The following is a 20,861-nucleotide window of genomic DNA, read 5'->3' on the forward strand; positions in this document are numbered from 1 at the left end:
GAAATTGGTTATGTTGTTCAGGAACAACCCAGGAACCAACAAGGCTCAAGCCTCCCATTAACTAGAAACTGCTGGAACACCAGAGTCACTGTCCACACTAAAGGTAACTATTTGACCACAATGACTAAGAGGTATGTTTGGAGTAAAGGTGAGACTTTCAAAGCTAAGAGCACTGTGCCAGACGTCAAGCATGGTGGTGGTAGCATCACACTGTGGGGCTGTGTTGCTGCCGATGGCACTGGCACATAAAGTTCATAAAGTGGGTGGGATAGTGAAGAAGGAGGACTACCTCCAAATTCTTTATTTTCATCATTAATCGGCAGCTACATGGTTGAAAATGCAGATGAAACAGGCTAAAACAGGCTAATTTCTATCCTCTGTTGATTACAGAAAAAAAGAAAATTGTGCACCTAATTCTTGTTTTTTTAGTCATTAAAGATGTATGCTGTACAATTCTTCCACCCTGAAAAAAGAACAGTTCAAATAAATCATTAAAACCCTTAATTTATCATGAGATTCATGCCCCCGATGAGTAGATGTAAACATCTGACTAGAACTGTAACATGGTAGGATGGTTCAGTGGTTTTCAACCCTTGTATGAATGAATGAATGAATCCACGTTGTTCTGTTCAACAGAGCTCCTTTTAAAGAAGAACCTAAGCAACATTTATTTACAGGATAATAGTAAAGTGATGTTTTCAAATCATGACATACACTGACCTGGGTTGAGAACCACTCGAGCTCCTGGATGTAGCTGCGGTGTTCTGACAGATATGAACTTTTTTGCAATCTGTAACTATGATGTGTTGCAGCTGAACCACGCTATAATGTGTACCCTGCTGTGATTGGAGCGGCTATTGGTGGGATGCTCTTTGCAGCCATTCTTACGGTTCTGCTGCTCATGTACATAATCCGCAACCGCAACAACAACCCTCGTGAGTCCACCGCACGTGAGCACCAATATCCTGCTGATCTGTTTAAAATCACTGTGATGTTAATGTCGTTTTCTTTCCACCAGGACTACATGACTTGTTATTTGGCAGGTGAGTATCTAGATATATGTCTATAAAACCAAGAATTAATGATTTCCTGTTTGCAGTTATTGCTACAGACATGGCGTTTTAACATTTCCTGCTTCCAGGCAGCACAGCCAGTCAAGGGAAAACATCAACTTCCCAGAGGATGAAGTGGTCAGCAAGTCAGAGGGAGGAATAGAGGAGATTGGTGGATCATCCAGCCTAGGCAAGATGAGCTACCCTAAATGACCATACACCTATAAACACACATATAGACCCATATAGGACGTTGCTGATGACCCACATGGAAGTGATGGAAATATCTCTAAGCAGATGTTTCAACCGTCAGCAGGCCTAAAAATCGTAATGCACATCTGTCTTATCTGCTGAACTTTGATGTTTTGCAGGTCCAGCCATGGCTTTACCCCGGGCATCTTCACCCCTCACTTCTTCACCTGTGAGTGCCACCCTAACAACCACAAGCCAAGCCCCTCCCTCTGGAGACGATAATGAGCCAGTCAGCGTCACCATCACTGTCAAGGCGACAGGCTCGTAGTCATATATCCGACCCATCCAGCAGGAAATACGCAAAACCCTTGAGCCATCTCCCATTTCTTCATATTTTGCTTCCAAGGAGACAATAATACATCTTCAGGCTTTCTGATGGGTTTTTCTTTGGACATTGGCTGCTTTTTCACTCATTTTCAGTCCAGTCCTTGTACCTGAGCATTTTCACATTAATGGTTTTAACACTGATAAGAAAGTTCACTGTTGTGTCACATGTGACATTAAACACAGCAAAGAGTCAGTTTGAAATCATGTCTTTGGGCACCCTGTTAATATCAGATCTTCATGAAAACATTATTTGTTCATTTTTCTTTATTTCAATCTGTGAAAAAAAAACACAGAGGACAAAAGAAGTGGCAGGCCTAAAGGCTATTTACAGCAAATGAACAGTATCTGAAAGTCGTGTCCATGAACAAATCCAACAAAGACCTGAAACGGGACCAAAAGATCAGACTTGATCAGAAATGTGTCATCTGAAGCGTGGCTGTCAAAAAGCCATTCTTAAAAAAAGAAAACTGGGAGAAGAGGCTGAGGTATGCCAAAATACACAAGAACTGGACTGAAAATCAGTGGTAACAGTTCTTATGGAGTCACGAATCCAAATTTGTCATGTTTTACTGAAATTGTCATCAATACATACAGAGGAGGTCAGGAGAGAGGTACAAGTGGGGCCCACAGCCATCTGTAAAACACCATGGAAGCTCTGTCATGGTTGGAGCAGCATTTCAGCCTGTGGTGTTGGAGCTTTTCAAAACTGACGAAATTATGATGAGCAAAGTACTACTGTTTTGATCCAACATGCAACATCATCTGTAAACCATCTCATTGGCAACAACTTTTCAAAAGGACAATGATCCCAAACACACTGCCAGTATAATAAAAGCTTACATAAACAGAAAAAACACACAGTGGAACACGAATTGGCTTCCCCAGACCTGTATCTTTATATTATTGAAGCAGTGTGGGATCATGTTGACAGATATCCGAATAAAAAGCAGCCAACATATAAGGAAGAGGTTTGAATGTCCTTCAAGAAGCCTGGAGAACCATTCCTGAAGACTACTTAGCCTTGAGAGTTCAGGTTGTGTTGAAGAATAAAGGTGGTCATACCAAATATTGACTTGTTAGAATTGCCTTATACTCTATATTTCTATTTATGTTTGCATGTTTCAATAAATAACACTTATGTCTGTGTAGATCTTCAGTTATTCTAGGCCGTGATAGCCTTAAGGTAAGACTAGCAAACTAGCACCTAACAAAGTATAAAGCAATGAGGTGTAACTCCAGACTTTAACAGTACTGTGTACTTGATTTTCATGGATAACAGCAAAGCTACAGTGTGAATTTATCAAAATACTCTGCGCACAACTTTGGTCTTTTAATAATTTATTCAAGACTTTGGACTGTTTAAACATAATCGGAACACATCAGTCTTTAATAGCAGAAACACAAACGACAATGTAGACATACTCATACTCACTCAACAGCAGAATACATGAAAAACATCAACAAAACAAGTAAATATATACACAGGTTTGCCTCTCTACAGTCCATGGTAGAGAGCATTTGTGTGAAGATCTGCTCACTAGATGGGGACCAAAATCTTTTGAGTGCTGATTATGTCACCGAGCTTGTGTTTGATCTTCACAAAGAGACGCTTGAACTCCAAACCATCACCCTGAAAACACACACACACATCACACACGACCATCTTGATTAGATGAAAGTGCACTCATACACTGAGGACATTGTACTCTTAGACCTGTTCATTAGGTGACTCAGACCAGTGGGTTTCTCTGTATCAATTCTGCTACAGTTTGTCTTTCAGTAAACCTGTTTTGAACAAACATGAGTGAAACCAACTGACCTATAAGGATGACTGCATGCATAACTCTATCTATATATCTATATAGATGTAAGTTTTACAGATATTTTACATTAATATAGGCTACAATCTAAGCCCTATATGCCTACATCTGTTTACCTACAGGTATCATTAAAAACAATATTGTTTTACAGACACATATGGATGAATATTAGAGGTAATATACACTAACAAGTTCCAATCAGACAAACAATATAAGCAGTGTGTCTAAGTGCTCTGATAATAATAATAAATACATTTTATTTAAAAGTGCCTTTCAAATCACCCAAGGACACTGTACAAGTTTAAGAGCATGGGAAGTTATACAGAGTAGGCTATCTTAAACAGGCGGGTTTTGAGGGTTGACTTAAAAAGAGGGAATAGTGATGTTTCCGAGGTCAGAGGGTAGGCAATTCCAAAGTCGAGGGGCAGAGCGACTAAAAGCCCTGCTCCTTATTGTGATAAGACGAAAGGATGGAACAGAAAGAAAAAGAGGAGGATCTGAGGCACTGGGATGTGATGGAGATCTGTACCAAACCAGAACGGTATGGTGGGGAGAGAGAATGAATAGCCTTAAATGTATAAAGGAGTATTTTAAAATTAATGCGAAGTTTAACCGGGAGTCAGTGAAGCTGCTTCAGGATAGGGGTGATGTGGTGGGTAGAGGGAGTCCTAGTAATAATACGGGGAGCAGAGTTCTGGACACGTTGAAGCTTATTGATGGATTTTTGTGTAAGGCCAAATAAGAGTGATTTGCCCTGCTTATCCATGTAGAGGTTTTCAAGTGAGTTTATGGTTCAGCCAGTTTGAAAAATCCTTATTTACAGACAGCTGAAACCAACTTTCCACCAGTCTGGGGAAAAGACTGAAAATGATCTTCATGTCTTCCATTGTCCAAGTTCAAAAGCACAAGTCACAATGTTTGTTGTAAAGTCATATGAAATAGAAAGCTTTCAAAAGGACTCCATGCAGTCCTGCAAAACACAAACTACATCCTTACTGCAAGTGCCAAAGCCCAAGAGCTACATCTCAGACTCTACAGGACTCAGTTTGCATGCTAAATGTTAAACAATCATTTCAAAAAGTTCTAGTTGAAAAAGACTGAACAAGTAAAAAAAAGAAAAAAGAAAAAAGAACAGGCAGGTTTTCAAAGTCGCATCTAAATACACCACAAGACTTCTGGAAGAATTCTTTGGACAGATGAGACGAAGGTAAATATGTTTAACTATAATACACAGGACCATGTGTCAAGCACAGTGGTGGCGGTGTAAAGATTCAGGCTTGTTCTGCAGCCACAGGACCCGGGCACCTTGCGGTCACTGAGGTTTCTGTGTATACCAAAGTATTCTAGAGGCAGATCTGAGGCCATCTGGCCAACAGCTTAAGCTTGGCCAAAACTGGGTCATGCAACAGGACAATGATCCCAAGCACAGCAGTGCATTTACCACAGAGGTTTTGCAATGCTCCACTCAAAGTCCAGACCTCAACGTGACTGAATAGCTGTAGTGGGACCTTAAGAGAACTGTGCATAAACAAACCTCAATAAAGTGAAGCAGTACTGTAAAGAAGAGTGGGCCAAAATTCTTCCACAATGATGTGAGACACTGATGTAGCTACTGAATCTGAACTTCATTTTTCACACGACTGCATGGACTGCAAGCTTGAGTGGTTAAGATGTCAGAACGTGCAGAAGGCAGGGGATAAATCGTGTTAGAAATAATATACAATTAATCTTTTAAATGGTAAAACCTACCTTAGACAGTCTGAAGTCCAGCAGCACTCTCTGATTCATATCCAACAAATGAATTTTAAAGATGAGCTTATTATTGCGTTTGTCAAGCGTGCTCACGGTCACCTAAAATGTGTGTTATAAAAAATAAAAGCATGTTATGATGAGACGCAGAAGAAAAGGCTGTGTTATCAGGAAATGTAAAAATCTTGTATATTTGAGTATAGATATACCTGTTTGGTGCTAGTGAGTTTGAAGCCAAGTGCCAGGCCTTCACAGATGTCTTTCAGGGCAGTTAAGGAGGCATCAGCACTGACAGTAGTGAAGAAACGCGTCATTCTCCGCACTAACCTCTGCCACGGCGACTGTGCACAGAAAGAAGAAATGAGGACATGTTAAATAGCTCACAGCAATAATGCATCAGAGTTTTGTTGATATTCAGATGCCTTTAAATCAAAAGAAACTTTGGTGAAAGGTAAAAAAAAAAAAAAAAGAAAAAAAAAGAAAAAGAAAAAGAATAATCTGCGTCTTTGTGTGTGAGAATAAATACACATATAAACATTTACGTAGTGAAACCAATCCAGCACTGAGTATGTGAATTACCTGACTGGCTCCTGGTGTAGCTAGTAACTGACTACCCAGTAACATGTGCTCAGGTTTGGTCGGCTGGGAGAAGCTGACTTGACCGTCATTTTGACTAATTAACAACATGGCTTCCCAGCCACCGGCTGCAAAGTCAGGCTGAGAGCTTGAAAACTGCATCCTGTCATCACTACAGAAAGAGAAAGACATTCTTAAGATTATCAGACACAAAAAGAAACTGAGCTAAAATTAGAAAAGCGCAAAGTTCTGACCTGTTGGCCCGAGATATGAGTGACCCATCAGATCGAAGACTGTTGTTCCCTCCTGAGTGCAGAGAACTTGTTGGCTGCTTCACTCCTACAGAGACAGAAAGACCATTATGAGTACAGTGAACACTGAAGCTAAACTAAACCTGTTGCTGGGACTTGCCTTCAGTAAACCAGCGGTCTTTCTGGATGTCTGTGATGGCAATGCGTGCATCTGGACTGGCCAGCAGCAATTTGGATAACAAACCTGAATTTAAAAAAAGTTACACATGAACCAAAGAACAACATTTAAAACATGCAGTAACTAAACTTACAACAGCGTGCGACTCACTAAGAGGCAGTGGTTGTATTTTTTTCCAAGGAGGTAGATATGTTTTCTTCTGAAGCCAGTCTGCATACTCCTGACAGCTCTCAGTTGGCTGGTCCCACGGCAACTCTAACAAGGAAACAACAAAAAGGTTTCCTCACATTAACTGCATGGACTTCAATGATGCACAACCTCAGGGAAGTAGCGTTTGCATTTTTTCTAATGATGTAAGACATGCTGTCTGATCTTTCAGAACTGTATACAATAAATAAACTGAATTTTTAAACAGACCTCAATTTAAAATAAGCTTGTATTGTTTTTTTTTTTAACCATTACAGTGATATGACTGTATTTCAAGATAACTAAATCACCTTGAGTCTATAATTTGGTTAAGTTTACAACCAATTCTTAAACGTATAAACACAGATATCTATATCTGTATGTGATATAAATATATCTATAAAACTGTAACTTGCCAGCGTCCATCGACCTGACTGATTTCCGCAGCGATGGGGCAAAAAATAAGCAGTGGATAACAGACATGTAGTGACAAAGTTTAAGAAAACATACACAGCTTTCACCTTAGAAATACTTTACTTTTTAATTTCCCGTAATTGTCGGGCTATAAGCCGCTACTTTTTGCACAAGCTTTGAACCCTGCGGCTTTTAGTCAGGTGCGGCTTTTCTATGGATTATCCATGATTTTTGTCATATCGTAAGACGATTTGTTTTGTTTGTTCCGGTGTTGTGCGGCACTACGTTGCCTGGCGGAAGGGCATGTGATCAGACACACAGTATCGGGGTTCAAGAGTGGTATGTTGGTCACACGTCCATCCGCCAGGCAACATAGTGCCGTACAAGTAGCGCGAAAAACAAACTTCAAAGTAGCGCTACGCGTTCAGCGGGAGTCGTGGATGATGTGCGGCGATAAACTTGCGAAAAGCAAGTTATGCTCAACTCCACCGGTGGAATCTGACAGCGTGGAAAAGTGTGAAAACATCCACGATCACCAACGGATTTCGAAGGGCTGGACTGCTGCATGATGGAGAGGAGGACACCGCCACGGCCCTTCTGAGGGTGTTCGACTCTGACACTGACAACGAGGATTTCTTTGGTTTTGAAAGTGACAACGAAGGAAAGAAGCTGAGAGTGGATGACGTAGCCATCCTGAGCCTGTTCGTTCCGACACTGGAGAAGAGGACTTTGGTGGTTTTAGTGCGCAGGAAGATGGTGGTGAATGACTGACTTTTCTTCTTGTTAAAGCCGTGTCACTGCACCTGAGCCTAAAAGGTAGTCCGAATCTATTTTTCTGGTGTGCTGTAGGTTATTGTTATGTACTACATTTGTTACTCATTTATGAAGCACAGTACATGTTTCGTACTTGTAATTACCGCTACTTGTACATATACCTAAAAAGTTATGCAAATATGTACCCATAACTTGTTTTTCAAAATATTAATAAAAGGGGTGTGTCTCCAAACAGCCATCTCTTTCCTGACAATTCCTTTGTGCATATTCTCTTACATATGATAAGTCAACATTGAAACACCTGCGGCTTTTGGTCAGGTGCGGCTAATGTATGTACAAAACAGGATTTTCCCCTGATTTTAGCTTGTGCGGCTAATATTCAGGTGCGCTTTGTAGTCCAGGAAATACGGTAGTCATTTTCCCCTTCACGTCCCTCCTGCTGGGTGTCACTGCTAAAGTAATGTGCCCTCTCACAGTGCAAAACTCAAGCATCTCAGTCTCTTCCACTGGTTCTAAAAGGCAACTTGAATTTTTGCCTCAATGTTTGTCATGTTCAACAACAAAAACAAAAAACAAAACATGTTTTCAATACACTGTGTGTCAACTCCATACCAGCACTCTGGACTAAAAGTTTCACCCTCCTGAGGTAAACAACTTTTCTAGCGCACAACTCCTTGTCAGAGAGACAGAGTGTGTGTGTGTGTGTGTGTGTGTGTGTGTGTGTGTGTGTGTGTGTGTGTGTGTGTGTGTGTGTGTGTGTGTGTGTGTGTGTAAGCATCTAGTTGATCACTGGATTGTAGCCAACCTCAGTAGCAGTGCTGATTTGCAATGTGGAGGTTGGGGAAGTTAAACATAGAAGTTAATCTTTAAACAAGTTTGACATTCATGGTGAAATCAGAGACGGGTCAGAGCTTTGATGGAACTTAAAAAAAAAAAAAGTCAAAAACTGCTGAACAGAGGCCAAACTTAAATCCAGTAAGCGTTTAGATTTTTATGGGCAGAGTGAAAGAACTTAATGGCACCGTGTACAACAGTGAGAACCATGTGGACCTGTACATACTCTCAACATCACCAGAAGGGCACAGTCAGGAAATCCGTCAAATGAAACGGATTAAAGGCTTTAATGTTTTGTTGTTGTTGTTTTTTTTTAAAATATACACTAACTGTTTATACTTCTATCATAAAACTTCCAACCGCTATAACCAAAGAATTTCATATATAAGAGATAAATAAAGTATTTCTTCTTTTATTTCTATTACCATGTGATCTCCTAGCTTGTTTGTACTTCACTGTTGACTTAAAATAAGATGATATTCAGGTAAACAGGTCAGGCTGTAAAGATTGAAAACTGAATCTGCTCGACTGTAAAGTTCAGACAATGTCAGACTGAAGATGGAGACGAAAACTGAGGATGGTCCTGTCTGACATCAGGCAGAAATATGACAGCAAGTTACAAGACAGTAAAAATGATGAAAAATCAGCTATTTAATTTAGTAAAATCAGTAATTCAATCAAATGCAAATTCACACAGCACAACAACCACTTGCAGCTTTGACACTGGCCCTGCTGACCTAACAGCTTTGTGATATCATCAACTTCTCATTGCCATTGCTGTCATATGGTATTGGACTACAGATGTGTGTATGATCTTCAAATTTTGGATCTTACCACCAGCCAGCATGGCAGTGAGGACTATGCCACAAGCCCAGATATCTGCAGGCTGAGCTCTGTACTCTGTTTGGCTCAGAAGCTCCGGAGCCACGTAGGGAAGAGTCCCACACAATCGATTCAGACGGCGCTCTCGGCCTTTAAAGCGAAACATGGTCGCCAGTCCAAAATCTGTCAGCTTCAGGTTATCTGAAGGTAAAATAAAAAATCAACCCCAGAGGGCGGTGGTTATAAGAAATAAAAGAGAATCCTAAAAAGAGAATCCCTCAATAAAGATTGCATTTTCTCACCTTTGTCATCCAGCAAAATGTTCTCTGGCTTTATGTCTCTATGTGTGATGCCAAAATCATGGAGGTACTCCTAGAAAAGGTCAAATAAAAAAAATAAAAAAACTTAAAAAAGAGAATAACAGCAGGAAAATATGCAGGAAGTCACATAAACACAAAGATGTTCTCCACTCACCACAGCTGCTATTAGCTGCTGGAAAAATCTATGAGCATCCTTTTCAGCCATCCCTACATCGGGCTCTAAAGAGAGCGTAAAAGAAGAAAGAGTAAGCCTGAAATCAAATACTTGCAAAGAATGATTACTGAAAACTCTAGACGCATTTCAGCTAAGTTGAATTCATGTATTCATGCTAATCATATCCGAGTCAGGAAAGCTACAGTTGGAAGAATAAATCAGCAAACAAAAGGTTTTTCTTGTATGACAGTTTACGGCTCACCGATTCGGTCAAACAGCTCTCCCCCGGTGCAGTACTCCAGGAAGAGGTACACAGTCGGTCCTTCCTTCCGATGGCCAAAGAAGCGTACAATGTTGGTGTGTTTGAGCATCTATGAGTTAAGTGCACACACAAAGATCCTCAAAACAGTGCTCTCAGCTATCATTCTACCTAGCTAAGAGCTTAACGTTTTTAATTAATTCTACAAATCTAAAACAATTAAAAATAAAATAAAAACAACTTCAGTCTGTGTTAAATTGCTTACAATCAGCTTGTACCTGTAAACCAGAGGAACAAACTGGTCAGTCTCAGCCAGTTTATCTTTATGAATCTAACCAACATTAATAACAAGTGCCATTTCTTTATATTTTACTTTAGTATGAAGTATGACTTCATACATGTTTGCTTTCAGTTTGCCTCTTCAGTGTCTGTTCAGCTGGTTTTTGGATCTTCTGTCATCATGTCACATCATTTTAGGTGAGCCAAAACAAGCAGACACATCTGTACATCTGTATTCTTATCTGCATGTTTGCTTTCAGCTTGCCTGGAATGGCATTAGCTTTAACCAACTTTTCCCAACAAATGACACCCTCGAGCTGAGGGCTACCAACGTCCTCAGATCAGCTGAGGCTAGAGTTGGTTTTCACAACAGTAACAGTTTTTATCTAATTCTCACAGTCTGGAACTGGCATGAACAGGCTGTGTTCATGCCACTAACTGATGCAAGGAAAAGGGAAATGAGAGCATACAAAGCTGTGATTCAGTTAATTAACAATTTCTTTCATGCAGCTGTTTACTGTATTAATATATGGATTTAAGAACAGCTGGACTTGTTTTACAACACACCACTGGTGAGCCGCTGCTTTCATTCATACTAACTGTGCAGGTGAAAGTGATGGATGTACCTTGTGGATGCAGACCTCCTTCTTGACATTTTCAGCACACTCTTTTGCCTGCGAGGTATCGATGACCTTCACTGCTACCGCCTCTTCGGTCTGTCTGTTCACCAGCAGCCTCACTCTGAGACCAAGAACACAAAGAGGACAAACTGGTTAGATCATAAAGAGAAACGAGAACACGGAGGTGAAGAGAAGTGAGAGGAAGTCTGAATGGAAACAGGATCCAGAAAGAGCTAAAGTACTTAAGTACTGTGTGCAGCATGCAATGTTGAAAATGTGCTATATAAATAAACTTGACTTTGACCTCTAGAAAACAAGAAAAACAAACAAACAGAAATATTTAAGATCAGTTTAAACCCACTCAAAGAGTCAATCTAAAGTTAAAAGGTTCTTTTTGTGCAGTAGTTTTCTTCAATAACAAACTTTGAGCATCGGTATCTCTGGACACCTCATTTAATGGTGGCATAATGCCATAATTTAAGAATGATAGAAGCAGTCATTGCTACCCTGACTGTTTGATTTGTTTTCTAACAATTCCATTGCAAAAACCATGGAATTGTTCTGGTAAAAATGGTTAAACTTTCAAATCAACACTACATTAAACATGTTTTCGCATATGTAAGGTCTCATTTTTACCTACGTTTTGATACCTGGTTCATCTACCTTTTTTCAAAACTAACTGTGACTGGGATGGAGTCAGGTGTCTCCTGTGAGTGATGTTTTTGGATTATCAGATGAACATTTCTAGTGCATATACATGCCTGTCATGATCCCATGAAACAAGGGAAAAAAAATCCTTGTGCGATGGCTAGAAGAGGACAGCTATTAAAGGCGATAAGCTGATGATAAACAATGATAAGGAATCTTTCATACTCTCCGTAGGCTCCTTCTCCCAGAGTCTGAACAACGTCCCAGTCCTGCACAAAAGGCACCGCCATGCTAGAGACAGAAACACACGCATTCATCACTTTCGCTTTCTAATATTTACTTATGTGTTCATTATTTTCATAACATGGGTCCTATTTCTTCTAACAAGTGTCTGTTAAGCCTTTACCAGTTTACAAAACTGTTAACTTTGACAGCACTTTGACAGAGTTCTGTCAAATGTCATGATGCTCAAAAGAAAACCGCTAAGAAAACTAAAATACGAAAATATGAAAGAATAACCTACCTGCTCAGCCTTTTCACACAGCAGCGACTGCCACATGTAGCTATCCTTAAAGCTCAGACGCACGTCTTCATCCTGCTGCACTGACTTCTAAAGATTTTTCACAAATTTGGCGCGTTGTTGTCTCATTGGCGATAACTTCCGCATTTCCGCCTTGTCTTCTTCTACGCCTCTCTTCTTTTTCTTCTTCTTTGAGTTTAGCCGGTCAGACACATATTGCTGCCACCTACTGTTCACCTACTGTTATCCAAGTCTTATTCGAATTAAACATGCCAGATTTACAATTCATTATTCAACATTATTTAAAGCCTGAATAATTGCCACAAAATTTTTAAATGGAGAGTTCATTGAACCAGCTGAAAGATTTGTTTATAAAGTTATTTAGATATTTCCCCCCTTATAGTAGTTGTAATTTGCGTCATATTTGCTACATCTGGCCTTTAAAAAATGCTTTAAAAAGTATTGCAAAATTTATTTATGCTTTAAAACGGGTAACAAATCACACTGATGATGTAGAAGTCTCAAAAATTCACAAAAAACTGCATGTATTAAATACGATACACTAGGCATGAAAGGGTTAAACATCCATCCATTCTTTTCCGTTTATCCTTATTAGGGTCTCACGGGGTTGGAGCCTATAAAGTTAAACATGTGGCATGCTTTTTTATTTTCTATGTAAATAAGATTTGGGTTTATGAGATATGCCAGTCATTGCATTCTGTCTTCAGCGCTTTGGACAGCTTCACAATTCTTTTTGAATTGGGCTTGTAAAGAGCTGAAAAACATTTTAAATCTTTCTTTGAAATTACTGATGCAGGTGTTTCACAGTAATAATTGGCACTTTGCTGTTTTAAGAAGTATAATAAAAGATAGAAAACAAACAATAACATAAGAAGCAAACAAAAACCCACCCATCCACCCAACCTCATTTAGAGTCGCCCTAACTCAGGTCAGCACCAACACAGAAAGAATGACACCAAACTCTACCACTACCCTGACATTAAAAATGATGTCCTATCTATTCCCTTCTACAATATATTTACCAATATTTAAACACTCACTTAATGTAATTATATGTTAATAATCTAATGTGACTCATTGTGCAGTGTAAAAAACTACGTAAGAAATACAGATTATGACATTTACAATAACATGCTAGCTGCATGTGGAATCCACAAGATCCAATTTTAGTAACAAAAAATGCTACAATACAAATGGGTCAAAAATAAGGGAAATGCAATGCAGCTGTGAGTTTCATGCAAATGAATGTTCAAAAAGCCTTTCTTCCCATGTGAGAAAACATTTTCTAGTTAATGGATGTTACAAAGCTTTTATTTAAACTACTTTCAGGTGTCTGGAAGTGTGAAGCTTCAGCTGGAAGCTCCTGCAGATACTGTCATTTCAGAAGGCCCTTACAGAACTAAGGCTTTTCAAATTGAGGGCACTAAAGGGAAAATAATAGTGGAGTTTTGTTACTGGAGGAACTGATGTGTCCAGTATTCACACTGTAAAACTGCCCAGTTAGTCTGTGTGGCATGTAAATTAAAAAGAAGACCAAAAAAATCACATTTTCAAAACATAATCTCTTAAATGTTTTTCAGAAAACAAACTCAAAGCCAGAGAGAGCTTGAGGCACGACGGAGTGTTTAATCAATACTTGAATCAATGTGTCAACAAGCAAGCCTGGTGCTTTTGGGAAATGATGAAGTGAATGTTTGTACTTTGTCTTGATTTCACAATGATTTTGTTTTTCGTGTAACACGTGACAGCATGTGTACACATGACAGGAAATCCTGGATCCAAAAAAAAACTTAGTAAGGTCAGGACACACAACACAAACCATGCAACCCACATTTGTAGTTGATGCATTTAACTATTTCATACATAAACAATTGAATAAATGAAAACAGTTAATCAAAAAATCAAAAATCTGAGTCAAGAGCACTTTTGTTACTGTAGTGCTTCACCTTTTGTTTTAAGTGAAAGATAATTGCTTAATACAGCGGCTCAGCTGCTCAGCTGCTTTCTGTTTGTCACTTCTTACTGCACCAACCAGGTGTTATAACACAACATCACATAGTTTGGCATCTTTTTCATAACATGAGCAAAGTCTTCCCAGAAAAAAAGATATCAAGAAAAAAGACTGCAAAATATTCCTAGTAAAGTGTCAAGTGTGTCTTTAATGGAGGACCAGCTGGAGATCCAGAGATTGGGGGCATTCGGGATCAGTTCTTGGCCTCGTGCCTTGTGTACTCTGAATTTGTCAGTTTTCCACGTAGTCTTTCACAAAGTGATGAAGTGATCTTCATTCTTATTTCTGAAAGATGCAGACTCTTTGTATGGCAAATCTTTTTACTAATGAACCTAATCAGTTTGGTAAATGTTTTGCTACTGGTTGTATTTATTTATGCATTTAATTGAGATGCTCAGCACGTAATAAAAGTAAAGCGAAGTTTACAAATAATAACTACTGTAAATAGCGTCCCAGCTCACATTGTAAGTAATATATTAGATAAGAGATCTTTGCGTAATTCTAAATAAGTTATCAGTTGAGAAGGATTTATGTAAATGTAGAAATTGTTTGAGTGTTTTCTGTGATAAACATGTATTGATCCTCTTTTACGGGTCATAAAGTTAATAAGTACCAGGATGGTCTTTGTCCACTCCCAGTTTAAACATCACTCTCTATTCTGAAATAAATCAGCCACTTCTGGAATATACTCTCATTTTTAAACTGTCCCCCAGTTTAAGCTTCAAGATGAGATTTTCTATCCACTGGAGTCGGCTTGCAGCGCTTTTATGTGCACTTTGGATGGGTAAGATACTTTTATTTTAGATAAAAAATTATATACAGTTTTGAATTTCCAGTAATGTTTTTGTTGTTTATTTAGGTTGATGCATTGTATAAGGTTTAGTATTCATAACATAGATATAAAAACTGATCAATTTTCAAATATATTTATTTATTAACTAATATATAACTGAATAATACACAAACGTCCTTCTAATCCATCAGGTTTTAGAGACTTCTATGCTTATTTTTCTCAAGGTACAATAGTTTTATTTTATTAAAACTATGTTATGTTCTTAATTTGAGGTAGTTATATTGCCAAGAATAAAATAAATAAAATAAAATCATTATCAAGTAGCAACATCATCAAATGTGATTATAGTGAATTTTAAAGATTTTTTTTTTTCAGAAAATAAAAGTCTGTTCTAAATTTTGTTCATCATCTATTTATGGAAATAAAGAAATAATGTTGTGTTAAATATAAAATATCAGACTTTTTGCATTTTTACACATTAAAACATAACAATTTAAATTCTTGTAATACAAACAATACTTCGCAAAGGTAAGTAAAACAATGTATAAACCCTTCGTGATGATAAGATTTTAATAAAATAATAAAATGGTGATTTTAATAAAAGAACGTTTATTCATTGCATACTGTGCACTTTAAAAAAAGGCAAGTTTTCAATTTTACACTACTTTAGTAATTGTGTAGTGGTACGTATGTAAGTGTATGATATACTTAAATTGTAGCCTCTGAGAACTGTGGACTTTTTTTTTCAGGAGCTGGTGTTCGATGTGCTTGCCCTGAGAGTAATTTGCAAATGCAAGGAGGGAATTACACACTGAGTAACAACCTGGAGGGAGGCAGCATGTTGGTATACCACTGTCCTGAGGGCTACTATCCATACCCAGCATTAACCCTCTTATGTCAGGCTAATAACTCCTGGAGACCAAAACCCAAAAGAGCTCAGAGATGCAAGCGTGAGTGGCAAAGATGTTTCTCCCTTGCCTCACACTGCCTGATAACAACATATTAACTGAGGGTTCTTTTGTTTTGTTTCACAGTGATTGAATGCCCAGACCCCAATGTGCTGGAGTACGGAAGTGTCTCCCCCCCTCAGGAGAAGTACTATGTGGACAACGAGACCACGTATGAGTGCTACTCTGGATACACAATGCAAGGCTCCACCACACGCGCGTGCTTAAAAAATGGGAAGTGGAGCGGCTCCACTCCAATCTGCAGGCGTGACTGTGAGTCCCAAACAGCAATGATTAAAACTTGATCATTGCTGTTCCAGCTTTCTAGATTTCATTCTCGTATTTAAAAAAATACAATTTATTATGTAATTTTAGACGGACTGAAATTGACATTTTATACCTTTAGATTTGACAGCTGTTAAAACACACAGTATGATGAATGTAAGGTTTTTGTTGTAACCCCACGACGGTCTTTTCTTGAGTAGGTGCTTGCATTCAGGCCTTCCATTGTGTTTTTGACATTGGGTTTTTTTCTTACCAAAGCTGGGAATCGTTGTCCTAATCCTGGTATCCCACCTGGTGCCTCAAGAGTGGGGAATATTTTTGGAATTGATGACACGGTGAGATACACCTGCAATGGAAACCTGTTTTTGGTGGGCTCCAGTGAACGAGTGTGTCAGCAGACCGGCGAGTGGACTGGCAATGAGCCAGCATGCTACTGTAAGAATGACACAAACACATACTGTTTACACTCTGTGCCATCATCTTAGCCACTCTTTGCTCTTTTAAATGTTCTGGTTGTATGATATATACTGTTTTCCTTTGGAGGCCTTAATGGTGGGAAGCCAGTGTGGGATCACGTCCTGCTGTGACTTAGTCACTGGTTAAGCAAATAGGATCTGCAGATGTGTACTGACCATCTAAATATCACGTGTCCAGTGACAATATGATCCCTCACCAGCTTCTTATCTATAAATGTTTCCTGAAACTCCTGAGAGTCACCTTGTTATAAAGTCTTTCTTTAGTATAATTGTTATATATCACATACGTATTTCTTGCAGATAAACACACCTTCGACACACCACTGGAGGTTTCAAAGGCATTTGGCAATTCAATTAAAGAGAGCCTGACCACTTTAGAGTCCACAGGTAAGTTATTGATCAACAACTACATACTCTCACTGGACACTATATTAGCTACATCTTGCTAGTACCATTCTGGAGCCCAGGTACAGGATATCTTGAAAAACGTTCAGCAGAGATTTTGGTCTATATTCACATGACAGCAAAATGCAAATGCAAAATCTGTTGGCTTCAGATGTGAATCATCCCCACATCCCAAATATCCTTTGTTGGGTTGATATCTGGTGACTGGAGACCATTTGAGTTAATTTACTGAAGTCTTTGAGAAACCAGTTTGAGATGATTTGGGCTTTGAGACATGGTGGGTTTCCTGCTGGGAGCAGCCATCAGAAGATGGGTACGCTGTGATTGCAAAGCAGCAGACATGGTAAACAACAATACTTAGGCAGTGGCATTAAAATGTGTACTGTTTGGCCCATAATTTGTCAAGAAAACCATCCCACATCATTGCACAACCACCAGCAGGGTGAATTGCTCATGCTTTCATGGAGTTGTTTACACATCATGAATGTCTTTGCACTATAATCCGAATGTTGCAGCAGAAATCAAGACTCATCGAATCGGGCAAATTTTTTCAAATCTTCTGTTGTCCATTTTTTGTGAGCCTGTATGAATTGTAGTCTCGCACTCCTGCTCTTAGCTGACAGCAGTGACAGCCAAAGTGGGCTTCTGTTGATGTGTCAGGCATTCAGAGATGCTCTCCTGCATACTTTTTTTGTAACCAGAGGTTTACATCAAGAGTAGCAAAGCCGAACTTGATGCTGAGATTCATTGCCTGAACTCGGCCTTTATATCAACTTTATATTGGAAATATAAATGTTTGTGAAACATCTGCTTACATCTCATTGAACTCAGTTTTGTAAATCCACGAAGAGCAGTAAACATCAGAGGAACAGCAGCAAGTCAGCTGATCGCAGCTTGTACACCAAGAAAATCTACAACTCACAATAAAAATTATACTGAGGTTATTGTTCCCCATGCTGAGTCAGTACAACGGATCTTAGGGTACCACATCCACTGAATCCCACTTTCACCCCTGGCTGTACAAATTTTCCAGTTTAGGTGTGAAGGCAAAGTCACTCTCTAACACACATGTAACAAAAAATAGAGCTTTTTTAAAAAAAACTCTACTTTTTCTCTACTCATATTTTACATATCTGATTCAAGCTTTAGTTTTTCACTTTTACTTGCGTAAAGAAGTTGATTCAGTACTTCAACTTTTACCAGAGTATTTTTTAACACAAATATCTGTTCTTCAACTTAAGTGTAAAATTTGCATACTTATGCCACCTCTGGCACCACTTGTGACAAGTGGCTATTTGAGTTACTGTTGGCTTCCTATCAGCTCAAAGAAGTCTGGCCATTCCTCTATGACCTCTGACCCCTGGATATGTAGTTTTTTCTATGCATATTCTAGGAATGGTTGTGTGAGAAAATCCCAGTTGGTCAGCAGTTTCTGATCTACTCAGTCACCTTTCTTCAGTCTGATGCTCGGTTTGAACTTCAGTGGGTCGTCTTGACCACATCTGCATTAGATTCGATTTTTGCTTTAATGAGCAGTTAAACAAGTGTATCTAATAAAGTGATGGGTGTGTTTTGCTGTTTAGGCATATTTAAATAACAATAAAATTACTTGTGGCAATGACTGGGGGTGTTATGAGAGAATTAATCATAGCATAATAATGCATGCTTCTTTGTTGTTAATTCAGCCCAACAAAATGTGCAAATATATGCAAACATATAGTGTAACAGAGTTGCTATCTGTATAATAATTTAACAATGACAGTGTTTATTCAGACTTTTGTTTGTGAGGTGTAAGCTGACAGTATCTTTTGTCATTCAGAGGAAACACAGGAGGGCAGAAAAATCAGGATTTCAAAAAATGGCACACTTAACATCTACATTGGTGTGGATATTTCTGACAGCATCAGCGAAGATTATGTCAATAAATCCAGAGACGCTGTGGTGAAACTCATCACAACGGTGAGAAACAAACAGTTTTTCTTTCAAAAATTGAGAAAAAAAGTCAAAAGTAGAGTTTTCCAAAATGATATGAAAGCACATTTTACTGGAAGCTTTTTGTTTTTTATGCTGCAACAAAACCTCCTTTTGTGCTATAGCGTGCTGATTTTGCGAACAGTCAGCAACATTGGGCTTGGACTGGAGTTATATTAGGATTGCTTTGCAAATTGCAGGATCAGTTTGGAGGTCTAACGGTGTGCATAGGGTGAAGCTACAGGCTGCTGTTGAAGGATGCTGGCAACATATTCGCTGAGTCTTTAGAACATTCGATCAGATATTTGATAAAATGACAGGCTGCAGTTTAATTATTCATGTGTCACTGGTTTATTTCTGCCTTTAAATGTGGCACATGGACCCACAGGCGTACGTGAGTGTGAAGCTTTTTACTCTGACAAACTTTAAGGAGCGCATCTTCCATGATGTACACATAACGTACACACTAAATCTCATCCAATCTGGCTGCCACCGCAACGGCCCATTAGAAGTAAATTTCATTATGTATTACAATTCATAACCGTGACTGATGCTTCTTGGCATGAGTCCTTTGGCTGGTTGTCAATATTCAGCACAGGATACGCTAGCTGCTGATTTATGGACCAATTACTAAACAAAATAACAAACATAAGCAATCTGAAATGTAAGGAGGTGTTGCATTAAGTTTACACGTGTTCACAATGGCGTGACAGAAGTTCATATGAGATCAACCCTTTATGTAACCGATTTCCTTTATGTATCAACAGATTGCCTCCTTTGCCGTGACCCCAAACTACGAAATCATCTTTTTCTCCTCTGAACTCTATGAAATTGTCAACATTATTGACTTTATGGACGGCACTGCCAAACTATCAGATGTCAAAACTAAATTAGAAGAATTTGATATTGGTGGTGAGTAAAGCACGTATTGCTATTGTACTCTGTTAGTTTGTTTCTAACAATAAGTTAAGGAATGTGCGTTTTGTGCTTCTTCCTGCTCAAAGACAGAAACAAGGGAACAAATCTGAACCTTGTCTTTGAGGAATTCTTGGAGAAAATGGCTCTTATAAAGTTTCAAGCTGGAGAGAATTTTAAGGAGCATCGTCACGTCATCATCGTTTTTACAGATGGTATTTCCAGCCTCTTGATTAACTCTGCTGTCAACAATAAGAAATGCTCGTTAACTTCTTGTTATCACAATATGGGTTTGTTTTTTTTGGCTCTAATATCTAAAAATATTGTTTTTTTTTTAAAAAAAGGTTTTGTCATTGTTTTTCACAACAGGGGCTTATAACTTGGGCGGTTCACCAGCACCCACTGTAGCGAAAATAAAAAACTCAGCGTATTTGAACCTGGCAGATGGATCCAGAGACGACTATCTTGGTGAGTTTTCCATCCAATTTGTGCATCTTTCTATTTTTATACAGTGTAATCATTCCAACTTGATCCTTCTTTACAATAACATTTTATTGATACACAACAGTTTCTTGTTCGATGCTCGCTTTAATGCATAACATGCTCATTAGCATTCTGTATATATTGTATATAAATAAACATGTTATGCTTCATTCTGCTACAGACATTTATATCTTTGCCATTGGAGATGACATCTTTGATGATGACCTAATGCCCCTCACAGCAGGAACTGGAGGAACCCATTATTTCAGAGTTAAGGACTTAGAAAAACTACAAGACACTTTTGATGAAATGATCAGTAAGTTGTGTTTGAAGTGAAGCATGAACGTCCATCTGTTTGTAGTTCAGCTGTGTGTGTATTTGTGTGTTTGCATTCACTCCAGCATTCATCATCCAGCACTAATAAACACAAGGGACACAAATGATCATAACTGGAGGCCTGCTTGGTTCTCTCGTTTCCTAAAGTACCTGAGATCAGAGCGATTACTCTTTATCTAGCCT

The 20,861-nt window shown here is 38.7% G+C and overlaps 3 protein-coding genes across 3 annotated transcripts in view; 2 read left to right on the plus strand and 1 right to left on the minus strand.

The window, feature by feature from the left end:
• Nucleotides 1-2,641, plus strand: part of LOC121811815 (V-set and immunoglobulin domain-containing protein 10-like 2) — a 16,451-nt gene extending 13,810 nt beyond the window's left edge. Inside the window, exons 9-12 of the mRNA XM_042213505.1 lie at nucleotides 813-935; nucleotides 1,019-1,043; nucleotides 1,142-1,242; nucleotides 1,424-2,641. Coding sequence (XP_042069439.1) covers nucleotides 813-935; nucleotides 1,019-1,043; nucleotides 1,142-1,242; nucleotides 1,424-1,572 — 398 coding nt within the window. The 3' untranslated portion in view covers nucleotides 1,573-2,641. The remainder of the gene's footprint in view (nucleotides 1-812; nucleotides 936-1,018; nucleotides 1,044-1,141; nucleotides 1,243-1,423) is intronic.
• A 14-nt stretch (nucleotides 2,642-2,655) lies between these two features.
• chek1 (checkpoint kinase 1) lies at nucleotides 2,656-12,192 on the minus strand. Its single transcript, XM_005945343.3, has 14 exons — nucleotides 12,039-12,192; nucleotides 11,741-11,806; nucleotides 10,874-10,988; nucleotides 9,972-10,080; nucleotides 9,710-9,774; nucleotides 9,538-9,607; nucleotides 9,248-9,436; nucleotides 6,356-6,460; nucleotides 6,188-6,271; nucleotides 6,031-6,115; nucleotides 5,780-5,948; nucleotides 5,410-5,541; nucleotides 5,201-5,302; nucleotides 2,656-3,261 (listed from the first exon to the last, which is right to left on the minus strand). Exons 2-14 carry the CDS (start codon nucleotides 11,803-11,805, stop codon nucleotides 3,169-3,171), a joined length of 1,383 nt encoding a protein of 460 aa, XP_005945405.1. The 5' UTR covers nucleotide 11,806; nucleotides 12,039-12,192; the 3' UTR covers nucleotides 2,656-3,168.
• Nucleotides 12,193-14,697: 2,505 nt separating this feature from the next.
• On the plus strand, nucleotides 14,698-20,658 carry LOC102292555 (complement factor B; the record flags this gene model as incomplete). The annotated part of the gene is given in 10 exon segments (XM_042213514.1): nucleotides 14,698-14,851; nucleotides 15,610-15,810; nucleotides 15,895-16,080; nucleotides 16,351-16,527; nucleotides 16,869-16,955; nucleotides 18,793-18,932; nucleotides 19,712-19,856; nucleotides 19,949-20,074; nucleotides 20,229-20,327; nucleotides 20,524-20,658. Coding segments are annotated over 10 exon segments (1,354 nt in total), but the record flags the coding sequence as incomplete, so codon positions are not given.
• Nucleotides 20,659-20,861: the final 203 nt, after the last annotated feature.

The sequence above is a fragment of the Haplochromis burtoni genome, unplaced genomic scaffold, assembly GCF_018398535.1.
Source record: "Haplochromis burtoni strain Fernald_Lab_line unplaced genomic scaffold, NCSU_Asbu1 Contig_447, whole genome shotgun sequence".
Lineage (NCBI taxonomy): Eukaryota > Metazoa > Chordata > Actinopteri > Cichliformes > Cichlidae > Haplochromis > Haplochromis burtoni.

Bases quoted from the DNA above. Each gene is read 5' to 3' on its own strand.
- chek1 (XM_005945343.3), bottom strand. From the start codon at position 11,805: ATGGCGGTGCCTTTTGTGCAGGACTGGGACGTTGTTCAGACTCTGGGA. The intron at 9,608-9,709 runs GTGAGTGGAGAA...GACCTTTTCTAG, and splicing joins AGCAGCTAATAGCAGCTGTG to GAGTACCTCCATGATTTTGG. The intron at 5,949-6,030 runs GTCAGAACTTTG...CTCTTTCTGTAG, and splicing joins CTCATATCTCGGGCCAACAG to TGATGACAGGATGCAGTTTT.